The following is a 14545-nucleotide window of genomic DNA, read 5'->3' on the forward strand; positions in this document are numbered from 1 at the left end:
TTTCTTGAAAGAAGTAACCCTTTGGATTAAAGTCTTAAGGGTGGAAGAGGGCATGCTCTTCTTCCAACGTCCAAGCATGGTAGCATAAACACCTAGTACCGGGGGAAGGATCTAAGGGAGGGATGCTACAGAGTAGGGGATCATGAATTTATTAGGAGGATGGGTGCAGAGAATTCATAGAAGGCCAAAGAAATGAGAGCGTAAAAGAGAGTGCAGATAGCGTAGAAATGGAAGGAAAGGGCCATGCATGTGATTAAAAGGAAACTGGAGGAACTACACCAAGCAAGAGAAGTGTTGAGGAGCTCTTTAAAGGAAGGAAAGATGGAAGAGAACTTAGCAAAAGGGATAAAGATGGATGGAACAATTGGGACCTCAGAAAGTGATAGGAGCCCTCCTTCATTGATCGCGAGGGAGGGGTTTAATGGAACTAGTTGTGTTGGCTTAGAGGAAGGCTTATAGGATGATATGTACTTTGTTATGCAGAGACTGTTCAGGGAATATGATGTGTTAGATAGAATCAAGAATTTGGCCCCCCGAGGCTCAGGTAGTGTCTACCCCAACCTTCCCCCGGTACTCTACAACAATCTTGACAAATTTCTTTCCAAATTGCTTAAGACGATAAGAGTGCATAGTGTGCATGTTAACTATAAAGTTGGTATTAATAGTAGTGGAAATAGTAGTAGTAGTTCGAGTTTACAAGGATCTCTACAACCAGGATCACAAGGCTTTGTGATTTTAGCATGAACGCAGTCCATAATGGCAAGGTCATTCACAAGATATCTGGAATTCTACGGCAGAGGGAATGAAGAAAAATAGCAACACTGGTACCTATGTGAGGCTATCTAGAGAGCTCGTTAGATGCCTGACAATGTGAAGCTAATAGAGTTCCAAACCACTCTCAGGGAAAGGGCCTTGAGGTGGTTCATAAAATGGTTGGAGTTACACCAGAACCCGACTATGGACGAGGTTAAAAGAGAGTTTGTACAAGAATTCAAACTTCCCCAGATGGATCAGCAAGGGTTGTCGGAGTTGTGGGAGATAAAGCAGCGGGAGGGAGAGACCGCCTGGGAACTAATGCAAAGGTTTAAGGACGCAATTGGTAAGCTTATTTATACTATAGACCCAAATCACCAGAGGGATTGGTTCATCAAAGCCCTATTACCCCTCACCAGGACGTTGTTGATGCAGTAGAAGAACAAGACGCTACAGGATCTACAATTGGCTCGGCTGGCAAGACCAAATGTGTGGTGCACCAATTGCCTAGTGGAAGGTCACGTTGCCATAGAATTCTCGATATTGTGAGTAACAGGAGCCACATCAGCTCCAGTGGGGGCACTTGGGCCTCCACCTACAGCAAGAGTTGCAGTGGCAGTATCACAAGGAGCGTATCCTGGTCACAACCAACTAGAGTATTGTGAAGTATGAAGGGGGTATGGACACCCTCCTCGCTTGTGCCCAATATTGCAAAAGTATTCCAATGTCCCAAATAACAACCACTGTGAGTTTTACTCTTCCACAACTCACCACACTAACCAGTGTAGAGCGTTGGATGTGCTAGCGGGCAGGTTAGACCGCTCAACCTTCCAAGTCAATGAGACTGTTTGAGGGGGGGCAAGGAGGAGGAACGAGAGGCAAAAGAGCAGAAGGCAAGGGCCATGTTCTTTGTTATAACTATGACCAAGAGGGACATGTTGCACGGGATTTCCCTTTACCGAGGAGGGCTCGGTGCTCTCAGTGTAGGGTCAATGCCCATGTGACGGAGGATTGTCTAGAGTTGATCACAAGGTGGCAGGAGTGGAATAGACAAAGAGGAGTGAATTTGATCAACACAGAGTGAAGGATCACCAAGGCAGCCCCGATATCTAATATTAGCATAGTTACAAGCGGCAGAAAAAAGATTGGGGTTGATCAGGGTACTCTGGACCAACCCACAATCATCTGAGTAGCCTCCTCGAAGCATCCATATAACCCTTACCAGCATAAATAGTATTACAAGGAGGAAACAAGATTGTTTGATAGTCTAACTGAAGGTGCAGGACTACTAAAAGGGAAGACAGAGGCTCACAAACATAAGACCTCAAACCTTCCAAACTCCACGGTGGCTAGACCTATTGAGGAATGGTTCAAGTTATTCCTAGAGATTGTCAATGATGACCAGATGCTACGGAAATTACAGATAAGCCTGAAGGTAGCCATACCGGAGGAAGAATTTAAGGGAGGAACAATATCTGCTAACTTGCCCGAAAGGCACACCAAAAGAGTAAGGAGAAATAAGAAGAGAATAGGCAGAGAATTTAGAATTAATGCTCAGATTGCAGGATTTCAGATCAAGTACATTATGTTAGATCTTGGGTCTAATGTCAACATCCCACAAAGAAAGACGTGGGAAGCGCTGGGGAAACCTCAGTTGACATTCTCACCAATCTAGTTGTGGATGGTGAATCAGTATTGTATACTTCCAATTAAGAGACTGGAGAATGTGAAAGTAGATGTAGCAGGAGTAAAGACACATGCAGATTTTGAGGTAATTTATCTTATGGGAGACAAGGATCCCTATCTGGTATTGTTAGGGATAGACCTGGCCTATGAAAATTACACCTTCATAGATTTGAAGAAATAAATAATGATATTTGAAATAGAAGGAGTAAGAGTGGTTTAGTCACTAGACCCATATCAGGGGCTTAGATTCACAGAACTAGTAGATGACATATAAGAGCCAAGGATGTTGGATCAACTCTACAGGCTAATGGTGGGTAAGAGAGAGGATTATATAAACCCAACAGCTGAAGGATCAATTAGCTAGAGGATCATTCAGAGCTCTAAGGTTGGCTTAGAAGCCGCATGGGATGATTGGAAACAAGGTGGATATGAGGTCAACACTAGACGTTGCGCTACAATATGACGAATTAATTGGATAGGAACGAAGGTAAGAAACTTTCCCATTTTTAATGGTATAGAATCAATAGATTCATTCCTCAACAAAATTTATGTACTTGTGCGAGAAGAACATAAAATCCCATTATTAAATGTCACATACCGTTCCTATCTCCAGGATTGGGAAAAAATCAAGAGGGAAATGATAGAAAGATTCAAACAAGCAGGGGAATGCCTACATGATTTTTCAAAGTACTAAGGGGATTTTGATTCCCGAAAACACTCGGAAAGTTGTAAGGAAAAATGGAACTAAAAGGGGGTTCCGAAATAATTATGGGTGCATGGATTCATACATACATTGGGTACATTTCCTAAAGCCTGGTATGTACAAGAAGAGATAAGGAGGCAAACGGGAGATTGGGATAATCTGGCTACACAATTTGTTAGCAGTTTCTCTTTCAGGGACGATAACAGGAGGCTAACAGAGGCGTTTCACGCTATCAAGTAGATTTTACTCACATCAAGTCAGTAATGGGATAGATGCATAGACCAAAGAACTTTATAGTATTTATACGAATTAGGGTACTTGGAAGAAATGGCTTGTGGAAAGGTGGATAAAGAACCAGATGAGGATGACCTGGAGGGTTTACGACACTTAAAATTCCATGAGATTGAAGGGGAGAAAGGTGGATAAAGAACAAGATGAGGATGACATGGAGGGTTTACGACACTTAAAATTCCATGAGATTGAAGGGAGAGAGCCATCCAGGAGGGACCTGTAACTAATGCTCCACACTTACTCCCAGTGAGGTTGTAGAAGCACAACATTGGCACGATGACAGACCTAGGCTTGCATCAATTGGAGACTATTGGGATGAACAAACAACCAAAGAAATTTTTGATGTCCTAAGAGAATATGAGGATCTGTTAGTTATGGAACTAAAAGGGATTAAGGGAGACATAAGAGAAATGAAAATCATCCTGGAACCTAATGCAAAGCCAGTGAAGCACATGTCATAGAATTTGAACCCAAGAGTTAAAGAGAAGATAAAGAAAGAGATAGACAAGATGCTAGAGGCGAGACTTATTTTTCTGGTGGAAGAGGTAGAATGGGTCAATCCAATAGTGATACAGAAAAAAAGGATGCTACAGAGGTAAGGGTCTGCATGGACTATCGCACCCTTAACAATGCTTGTGCGCACGACCCCTTTCCAACACCTTTTAGTGACAAGTTCCTAAAAAATGTAGTAGAGAATGAAGTGTATTCCTTCACAGATGGGTTCTCGAGCTACCACTAGGTCAGAATCGCCGAAGTAGTCAAGAATAAGACCACTTTATCTACCGAATGGGGATCGTAAGCCTACCATGTGATGCCATCCAACCTTAAGAATGTTTCCACAGTATTTTCAAGAATTGTGATTGCAGCCTTCAGGGACTACATCCACAAATTCCTAGAGGTCCACATGGATGACTGGACAATATACAGCCTGATGAATAAACATTCAAGATGACTCAGAATAATTTTTTATCGTTGCAGGAAGTTACATATATCCTTGAACTTAAAAAAATGCATCTTTGTGGTCCCATTCAAAAAAATTTTGGGTCACATTATCTGCAAGGATGGAGTATGTGTAGATCCTACCAAATTTGTGGTGATAGTAAACATGGACCCACTTGCTAATGTCAAGCAGCTCAGATCAATGTTGGGGCACACCAAGTACTACCAAAGATTCATCGACAACTACACCTCCATCACTGCACCAATGGAGAAGTTTCTACGAAAGGTGGAAGCATTTATGTGGTTAAAGGAGTGTCAAGTTGTGCTAAACATGTTGAAGGAAAAGTTGGTAAGTGCAACGATTCTAGTCTATCTCGACTGGAATAAACAACTCCATGTCCATATTGGTGCATCAGGGATTACTCTGGGGACATTGTTGGCTCATCCGAGAGAAGGAAGTCTTGACCACCCGATCTACTTTTCCAGTAGGAAGTTGTCTACCGTAGAAAGGAATTACACCATGACCGAGAGGGAGGCACTGGCTATGGTCTACTCTCTTCAGAAATTTAGACACTACTTGCTTGGGGGTCCATTTAAGTTTTTTACTGACCACTCCACATTGAAATATATGGTAAACAAGCTTGTGCTTGAAGGGAGAATTTGCAGATGGTTGCTGCTATTTCAGGAATTTACTTTCGAAGTAATTGTAAAGTTAGGTCGATTGAACATGGGACCTGATCACCTCTCAAGGATGGAGTCAGGGGAAACTAGAGGCTCTCTAGATGATCAACTTCTTGATGTCGATTTGTTCATAGTAGAAGCAATACCAGACTACCTAGAATAAATCACAGCCTTCCTAGCTACAGGAAAATGTCCAAATGAATACATAGCTATGCAATGACAACACATGGTCGTGCAAGCAACCCAGTATCAGTTAATCGCAGGGCACCTATACAAATTGGGCTTGGATCAGGTGTTGCAATGGTGTGTCCTTCACCATGAATGAAACGATGTGTTATGGGAATGTCATTCAGGAGTTTGTAAGTGGCCACGTCAGATGGAAAGCTACTACGTGGAAGGTGTTGCGAGTAGGGTTATGGTGGCCAACGGTCTATAAGGATGCTAAAGGAAGAAATGTGTGCCAAAGGGTTGGAAACTTATCACATCATGACGAACTCCCATTACATTCAATACGTGTCTTACATATATTTGAAAATGGGCAGTCAATTTCATAGGGCCGATCAATCCGTCGGTGTGTCACTCTCATGTTAGGTACATAATCATAGCAACAAAATGTCTTGCCAAATGGGCCGAAGCAGCACCAGTGAAGGAATGTACATAAGATACACTTGTAAGGTTCATATTTGAGAATATCATCTCATGGTTCGGGTGCCCTAGGAGCCTAACCAGTGACCAAGGAACTCACTTCATCAATGAAACAATTGCTTCACTGCTACAAAACTTCATGATACAGCATCACAAGAGCAGTCCATACCACCCATAGGCCAATGGAACAGTAGAAGCATTCAATAAAATATTGGAAAATGGGTTAACAAAGGTATTCTCGACCAATAGAGATGATTGGGACGAGAGGGTGCCAACAACACTATGGGCATACCGCACAACGGTGAAGCGACTACACAAAAAAACACCCTTCCAACTTGTGTATGGACGAGAAGGTGCCGGCCAAATTTGCGATTCCAAGCATTTTATCACCAAGGCCACTAAAATGACAGAGGAGGCATCACTCTAGAAGTGATTAGATGAACTATTGGAGCTTAATGAAGCACGGTTCCTAGAATATTTTCACCAAATGGTCGAGCAAAGATGGCAAAAAGTGTGGCATGATAAGCACATCAAGAATAAGGTATTTACATTTAGGGGGCATGTTTTGTTATATGACAGTAAGTTCCTAAATTTTACATGAAAGCTACAGATGCACTGGTTAGGCTCATTCATTGTTGCGAAAATAAAGGAGTCTGGACCTGTCAAGCTTGCGCAACTAGATGGAGTACTCTTACCAGGGTGGGTGAATGGTGCATGCCTGAAACCCTTGCACACATAAAATATTGTTGCTCACAATTGATTGGGCCTCTGAAAGGGGATCATAGGTAGGATTAGGAGAAGTTAGTAGGAGTTACTTAGTTGCATCATCATTTACTGCATCAAACATTTAATTTATTTTATTTCTTCGTCTTTAACCTAAACTGATGAGTCAATATTTATAATACTTCCAAAAAGGTTTTGGGACATCAGTTTCAGTTGCATATTCAATGTCACCACACCGCAACTATTTGTGGTCGGGGGGGTAAGTTACACTTGCTAGGAGTCCTTTCCATAATAATTAGGAAATAATGTTGGTGTCAAGTTGGAATCCGTAAAATCTTTCGCATTATAGAAACAAAAAAAATCCTAAACGTATTCCATTACGATAAGCATAATTACCCATCAACCAAGTACATTAGCCAAGTCAGGTCCAGCTTAACCGATAACGGATTAACATGTTCGAGTCTGCATAGGGAAAGTTGTCGTAATAATTAGTTAGCGAGTCTTGTCAGAAACATCATGTCAAGGTGCTCTACTTATTTTTCATGGCAACGCCAAATTTCTCAGAGTCTAAAGCTAAGGTGATAGATTCGCTCCAGTCATAGTCCAGTTCTCAGTGTTGTCATTTAAGGATTTTCTATCGATCATCGGTTATTTCAGTCTATCAGCGACATTCCAGCATGAGAAAGACAATTCTTTATGTTCATGAAGTTGTGTTGGACGTAATAATTTCAGTTACAGAGCCGCTCTACAGAAAATATGATAAACCCACGCTCGTTGATAATTGATTTTCGGATTCCTTTCAATTCCTGACCCTGAATCGTGAGGTATATACAAAATCAGTCACAAAGGAGGACAGGATGTCAGCAATCAAGGTTAAGAATAACTACAAGGGACTCCAACGTTCCACTATGTTACATTTGAGAATTTTCCATGTGTTTGGCACAATTCTTGCAGCAATGCAATGCACTAAATTATTTGTCAGCAGGATGCACAGCGAGTCACTCTAGTTCGACAAGGAATATCCAATTCATGTGATCGACATTCAGAGACGTACAGGTTTATCAAAAACAAGAGATGCGGTTTCGACAACGTTCTAGACAAACTCAAAAAGAGCTAAGAAAGAGGGGGGTGTCGATTACTATTCCAAGTACAACACCAAGGGAGGGGGAAAGGGAGCACACATCGACCTGATCAATAAGAAGAAAATTAATTTCGCTTGCTATATCATTATAGGGAATTTGATGTGTCATTTCTCAAAGAACGAGTGCACCTTGGACACAATATCATTGGAGGAACATTGTACAAAGGGCACCCAATTGAACTGTTGTACCTTTCTCCTTAACAAGTTGTTTGAATCTTGTGAAGACATTTACAATCGAACCATCAACTTCATATATGGCTATCTGGTAGTTACTTTAGCAATGTTGAAGTGGTGCCCACCAGAGGGCAGGGACTTAGCACCAATCCCAGAGGACCAACCCTTGGCTCTCTGATATGTGTCATGGAGGACTTTGTGGGACCTGAAAAGCAAAGGAATCAATGAGGCTTTGTTTGGAGGTTGGTATGTCAAAATGCTCCAGGTAATCAGAGCCACTGAAAGGATCCCCGGGGCGCTGCTAGAAGAATATTCAGCAACAATTTGGTTTGGGGCTTCTCATGGCAACACCTTCGTAAGGTCGCTCTGTGTGCACCTACACACCTTTCAGATGTGAGCCAGGAAATTTTTGTTATCAATTGAAGATATTCATGCAAAGGTCGCATCGTGGCTGGGGGTTACAAGGGAAATTAGAGAAGCGAAGTACTTGTACTTCTTCGATAAGATGGTACCACAGCTGTTATTAGGGGAAACATTTACAGACACCAGGAAGTGGATCATTGAACATGAGCTGCAGCTAGTCCTCACACAAATGAAGAAGCAGATGAGCTCGCTCAAGGAGACCATCATGAATATCGCCATTTCATCAAGTTTGGTCCCCAAGTCAGCTGAATCATAAATTTTTATACAACAGGACCCTCTGGTTACCATCCCCCTTGTTGTTGCCATACCCTCTGTAGGGCCTCATTCACAGTTTAAGTTGACCATCCCCAAGCCGTGTAAAACAAAAATCATCAAGCCTCCAACCGTAACCAAGAAGAAAAAATCAAACCCTATAGTTCATATCAGCAACCTCACCATTGAGGGAACCTAGAACATCACAACCTCACCCATCATAGAAGAACTCCCGCCTTCCACGTCCATAGTTTCGCCAAACCCAAGCAACCCATCCCCCCACACCTCATCAACCTCCGCAACCCTGTCAGATCCAATTCCCTCTGGGATACGACTGGGCACAAAAGACATGGAGGTCAATTATGTTATTCAATCCACCACGACAATCCCCAATAGATAAAATGTCACCACCTCCATGTTGTTTTTGTTACTAGAGTCGAGCCCACTACTGAACACAAGGCCCGTCATTTCGTAATCACTTGTTACCACTGTCGTTCCCTTTATGCTCGCATTTCATTTAAACCCCCTGTTGCACCAAATCTTGTTTCCCTACCATTAACACCTCAATTTGCAAAGTCATCGCAGCAAGCCCCACTGCACCACAGACATTCAAACAAGTTTGTAGCTAGTGGGAAGCCTCTGCAGAGCTGATTCCCTAATCCATCTAGCATGTAGCATAATGATCTCCAGAGTTGGTCATCAGCTCAGTTGTTCAGTTTTATACAACAAGTCACTCATAGGGTTGCACAGATTCACAATGATCTTGTTGTTGACTATGACCAACAACAGTAGCAAATTTCTTCCCTCACAGCCGAGCGGGACCATATCCACAGGACAATCAACAATTGCAGCAACAGGTTGATAAAATCACTTTGTGATTCCAAACGCTTTAGCCTGCCATTTTTGATGTAGTAACTAAGGCTCCAAAAGATTTCTCCACTTATACCCTAGTCGAATATTGCGACCACATCCAAACTACACGCAAGGAGCTGATCTCCTCTAATCAAGAACTCAGGAAGAACCTTGATGCTACGAAGAATGCATTGACAGACCCTTCAATGCGTTTGCCGATGAGATTGAGCAGAAAATCACCACTGCAGTTGCTCTTAAAGCCTCCATCCTCGAGGCTCTGAATGATGGATACACCTTACTACAGTAGGTTCATGACTAGTCCAACAACCTAGCAAAGAAGAATCAACCAGTCTACCCACTCTACCAACAAATTAATCAGCTACTCGCAGACATCAAGAATTCTAAGGACAAGGAGAAACGGAAGCAGTTCCAAGCAGAGGTCACCTCTCTGGAAGTCTACATCTTGCAGATCGAGGACGAGTTAGCCAAGACCAAACAAAATCTTCGCGATCTCTGACCCTCGGTCCAATCTCATGTAAACACTTTGCAAGAACTCGGTGAGGACATGGAAGAATAGTGGGCTTCCCTATTGATGACCCGTCGAGCTCAACCAACGTCTAGCACGATGATTGAGTTCCTAAAGCAAGCAGTGGCCATCACAAAACCCTGACAAGCGGCATTGGACAACTATACTCAATTCTGCCAAGGGATGATTGTAGTTGTGCCAGAATTGGGGCCTTCATTTGGAGAAGAAATTCAAGAAGCGGAAACAGTACTAGAAGTGGAAGTAGCACCGTCAAGGGAAGCACTAGCAGGAATAATAGCAGAGGCACCACTAATAATGTCAACAACACCAATGGAAGATTGACTCGAGGACGAGTCAATGAACTATTGTCAGGGCCTGTTGGGGCCTTCATTATGAGATTTTGCTGAGAAGGAAGTCAATGACAACTGGCGGGGGTAACCGTTGGGGAGTTGTGGAGTTGCGGAGCTGACAACCGAGGGAAGACTGGAAACTGAACAAAGACTAGCACTCACGAAAGAGTGGTGGGAAGAAGCGAGGACAATCGAGTGAGGAAAGAGCATAGGAGGATGAATGAAGTCGAGCATAAGGAAAGAGGAAATGGCAGTCCAAGTGAAGGGCAGGAGATAAAAAGCAGAAGAAAGAGTGAAGGAGGGGTTGGTGCTAGTCAATTGTAGAAACTCTGCAGTATTTCCATTCCTCCTGTGTTGCAAAGTGATGTGAAAGATTGCATGATCATAGTTGTATAAGTTTATATGCTAGATGTGTGATGTTTATGGTTGATGATCAAGCCTTGAGCCTCATGTATTGAATTTTGTTATGCTAATGAAGAAGATTGTTCTGGAATCACCTTGTGTCCTCGTGTATTATGTTGATTATTTAATTTTTTTATAAAGCATATGTTTATGCAATCTCTTGATATAGCATGAGTAGATCAGTGTGATGTGATTAGTTATGCATGTTGAGCTATCTTTTCGTTGCTCGCTTCCGGTTGATATGATTCATGTGATATTTAAATCCCACCATCATCTAACTTCGATCGCGAAACGCCTCGAGTGAGACTCCTTCCCCTTCCCAGGTAAAGTGAAAATATCGACGTTGTACTAGGCTACAACGGAGCCTTGTTGGCCCCTTGTACATGAAGCTAGGATCTCAACCTTGTTGTTATTTTCATGCCAAATATATATAAAGATATATATACACATTTATTATAATAAATACTTTAAAACCACTCCATACTAAATCTATTGTAAAATTAAATATATTTTAATGCAATCATCATTAACTAACTATATATATATAACTAAAAACTTACACTTAAGTTTTATAAGCTACATTTTAGCTAAGTTGAAAAGCCAATAAAAAAATATATCACTTAATTTTTTTTTGGTTAACTTCATGTTTTGAAAAATTGGTAAATATGAAAAGTATATATTACTGCAAATATAAACGGTCGTGCTTGCCCACATAAAATTGTAAATGTCAAAAATATTTATTACGACATTATATAAACAGTCGTACAATTTGAAGCAAATTCCAAATTTTTACAATTATTTTATTATATATATTAATTATTACAGATTCTTAAATCACCTTACCACCAAAAAAAAATGAAAAAGTGTTATAATCATATTCGAGAGTATGCTATAATAATTTTAGAGTGCATCCCATTATCCCCATTACAAGAAACCAATGTAACATTAGATTTGAAATATTACAAAAAAACCAATGTAACATTAGATGTGAAATATATAATAATTTAAAAGAATACAAAAAATACATAAATAAAGTTGGCATAATATGTTAGCCTTTATTTGGATATATAGCCCAAGTACTTAGGTCAATCAATACTGGCTCATCGAAGTTAACCCGGTAATGCGTAGTAGGCGTTGTGTTTGAGGAGTCCAATATTTTATACATGTAATTCCTTCCTTGTTTCAGAGAAAAGAAAAGAAAAGGAAAAATTTACGGTTGCACGCATTCCATCTCATGAGAATCGGTGGAAGCAGGAGGGTCTCTATATTTATACCAGCGGGCGCAGACGACAAAATATATCAAGTTCAGTACTTCGATCGCGGACAAAAGCCAGTAGAAATATTCGAGATGACCACGGTTCAGATTGTCGTCCAGCCAATCCGGTCGCCCGTTACCGCCGGTTGTATTGTGAACGACGGTAACGATGATGGAGCTCAAATATTGACCTAACGCAGACATGCACGAAGCGATGGCTATGGCCATGCTGCGCATCGTGTTCGGGAATTGGTCGTAAAAGAACTCTATGCCACCGATCGTGTGAAACGCTTCTCCCAGACCGGCGATGAAAAACTGGGGAACGAGCCACAGCGCAGAGATGGGGACGATGGCTGATGGCTGCTCCGCCAGACCATGGCTTAGGGCACAGTTCCTTCTCTTCACTTCGACAAAACCGGCCACAAGCATAGATAATGCTGAAATGGCGAATCCGATCCCAATTCTCTGAAGCATAGTGATCCCCTTGTTGTCTCTTGTTATGCGCCGGGCGATGGGCACCACTACCCTCTCGTAACATGGCAGCCATGCGATGAGAGTCAGCAGGGAGAAGACGGAGAACGACCCTGCAGGTATTCGGAAGCCCTTTGAGCCGAGCCGCCGGTCCATGGTCAGGGCCTGCATAACGGAGAAAGTGTGTTGCTGCGCGATCGTGATTTGATTGGCGATTCCGCAGGAGAATATGGGCATTGTTCTCGTAATGGATTTCAGTTCCTCGATCTGTTCGACGGAACAGACTCTCCACCGGCTGATGGGACAGGAGCCGCCGGGCCGGATGTCGCCTTCGGTTATTATGGCTGCCTTGTTGAAGAACCTGGTAGTCACATGAACTCTAAAAATTAGGTCCATGGCCTTAAAAATAAAAAATAAGGAAACCAGTAGTGTTCATGTACCTGAACTGCTCTGTCAGGCTCGGCTTAAAACCTGTTTGCTCGCCATAGTGAAGCTGTGAAGAATCAGAGGGCAGTGGTAGCCTGCGCTTTCTGATGGACGCCACGATCACCTGCGCGAAGCCGGTTAAAGCGCTGCCCTGCGGAACATCATGGCTGTAAGTTGACCGGCCGAGAAGGAAGAAGACGGTGGAGAAAAGCATGAAAGCAGTACAGATGCCGAAGCCGAAACCCCAGCTGACATTACTTTGAATATACACGATAACAGTGAGCGACACGATGAGAGCTACGCAGCTAGCGAAGTAAAACCAGTTGAAGAAGCTCTGCACGCGTTTCTTTCCCTTCTCGAACTGATCCGCCCCGAAGGCCATGTTGGACGGCCTTATCCCAGCCGAACCGACGGCACTGAATACGAAAAACAAAAACAGAAGCGTGAATTGCCCCGCGGAGGCGCTTTTGCATGTCTTCAATTTCTTCTCGAGGTCGCTGCAGGAAGATGGCCGGAGTCGGGGCATGAGAGCTGTGAGCGTCAGTATAGACGTTCCCTATGAATCAAAGATACACAACATTACTTCAAAGATCCAATAATCAATTGCTGCAACAATCTGAGAAAAACAAGCCGCTCGCCTACAAACCACTAGATATGAAAGGCAACCAATGGCTATCGCTCGAAATCGACCGAGGTACGAGTCTGCCAGAAATGCTCCGGGCAGCGTGGCGAGGCTTGTGGTTCCGGACCATATATTCAGCATATTCGTAGCTGCCACTTTCTTCATGTTATACTTTGTTATCAAGTAGATCATCATGTTCGAATTCAAACCGGCCACTGCCAGCCTCTCGCAGGCCTCGTTTCCTGCACTCCAAATGTTCGATGGCGTAATAATTTAACTTGAAGATCAACGTTTAACTGTGACAATAAATCTATAAGTATCTTTGTTTGTATAATAAGTTTTAAGATTATAGAGTTCAGCCTTTTGTGATCTATATCAAGTTTATGAGATATTTTTTGGCGAAAATCACATGGAATATCATTTGTTGACGCGTTTCGAACCAACTTGTCCTGACGATGAACCACACTAATTGGTTCGAAACGTCGACAAATGGTATTGATTTTCGCCGAAAAATCTCTCATAAAATTTTAAGACCACACTAAATTTACTGATGTATTCCATTCTGTATGGAAAAACTGGAAATTTCATTAGGAATATTGATATGTTGAGTCTATATATATATGTTCTATCTTTTCAAACTAAAACCTATAAACTCCAAGCACAGGTTCATCCAGTTGCACCCCACAATGAAAGTACAGGTATAACATTTACCTATTAAGAAGGGCATGGTTTTCCATCCTCCTGTCGTCCTCGGCTCCTCGTCTTTGTGCCTCTGATCCGCAGCTTCTGTCCTGTCATTCCGGGACGCTCGTCCAAAGGTTGCAAGCCGCGAATTGAAATGATTAAAGGTTGGAAGCCACGAATTGAAGTGATTTACCACAACCAAACCATGATGCCATTCATTCCGCCGAGGCCGGGCCGATTCATGGAGTTCCAGAGCTTGGGCTCCTGTTGTCTCTGCTGCATTAATCGCCATGGCATACCACTACCTTAAACGTACCCACATCGTTTTATAATGTCGAAGGCAGAAAACTTCGCTATGGATTTGTGAGTGTCTTCAAACTGTGATATGGATCCACAAGCAAGCGAATATCTGTCCACATTTCCAGACAGCTTCGTTACGAAATAAAATATTGCAACAAGCAAATATATATTGAGAGAGACAACCATTGTATCCGGCACTCACGTGCATTCCAAATCTGCATGCATTGAAGTCTCCATCATTCAGAT

At 42.4% G+C, this 14545-nt stretch overlaps 1 protein-coding gene across 1 annotated transcript; it reads right to left on the reverse strand.

Annotated features, from left to right (window-relative positions):
* Positions 1–11751: 11751 nt before the first annotated feature.
* Positions 11752–14291, reverse strand: LOC149260565 (protein NRT1/ PTR FAMILY 2.13-like). Its single transcript, XM_089460075.1, has 4 exons — positions 14027–14291; positions 13340–13557; positions 12708–13249; positions 11752–12628 (listed from the first exon to the last, which is right to left on the reverse strand). The coding sequence occupies exons 1-4, from the start codon at positions 14289–14291 to the stop codon at positions 11752–11754; spliced, it is 1902 nt and encodes a 633-aa protein (XP_089316201.1).
* Positions 14292–14545: the final 254 nt, after the last annotated feature.

The sequence above is a fragment of the Pinus tabuliformis genome, chromosome 6 (genome assembly GCF_031772625.1).
Source record: "Pinus tabuliformis cultivar Carrire ecotype Pingquan chromosome 6, CPIR1, whole genome shotgun sequence".
Lineage (NCBI taxonomy): Eukaryota > Viridiplantae > Streptophyta > Pinopsida > Pinales > Pinaceae > Pinus > Pinus tabuliformis.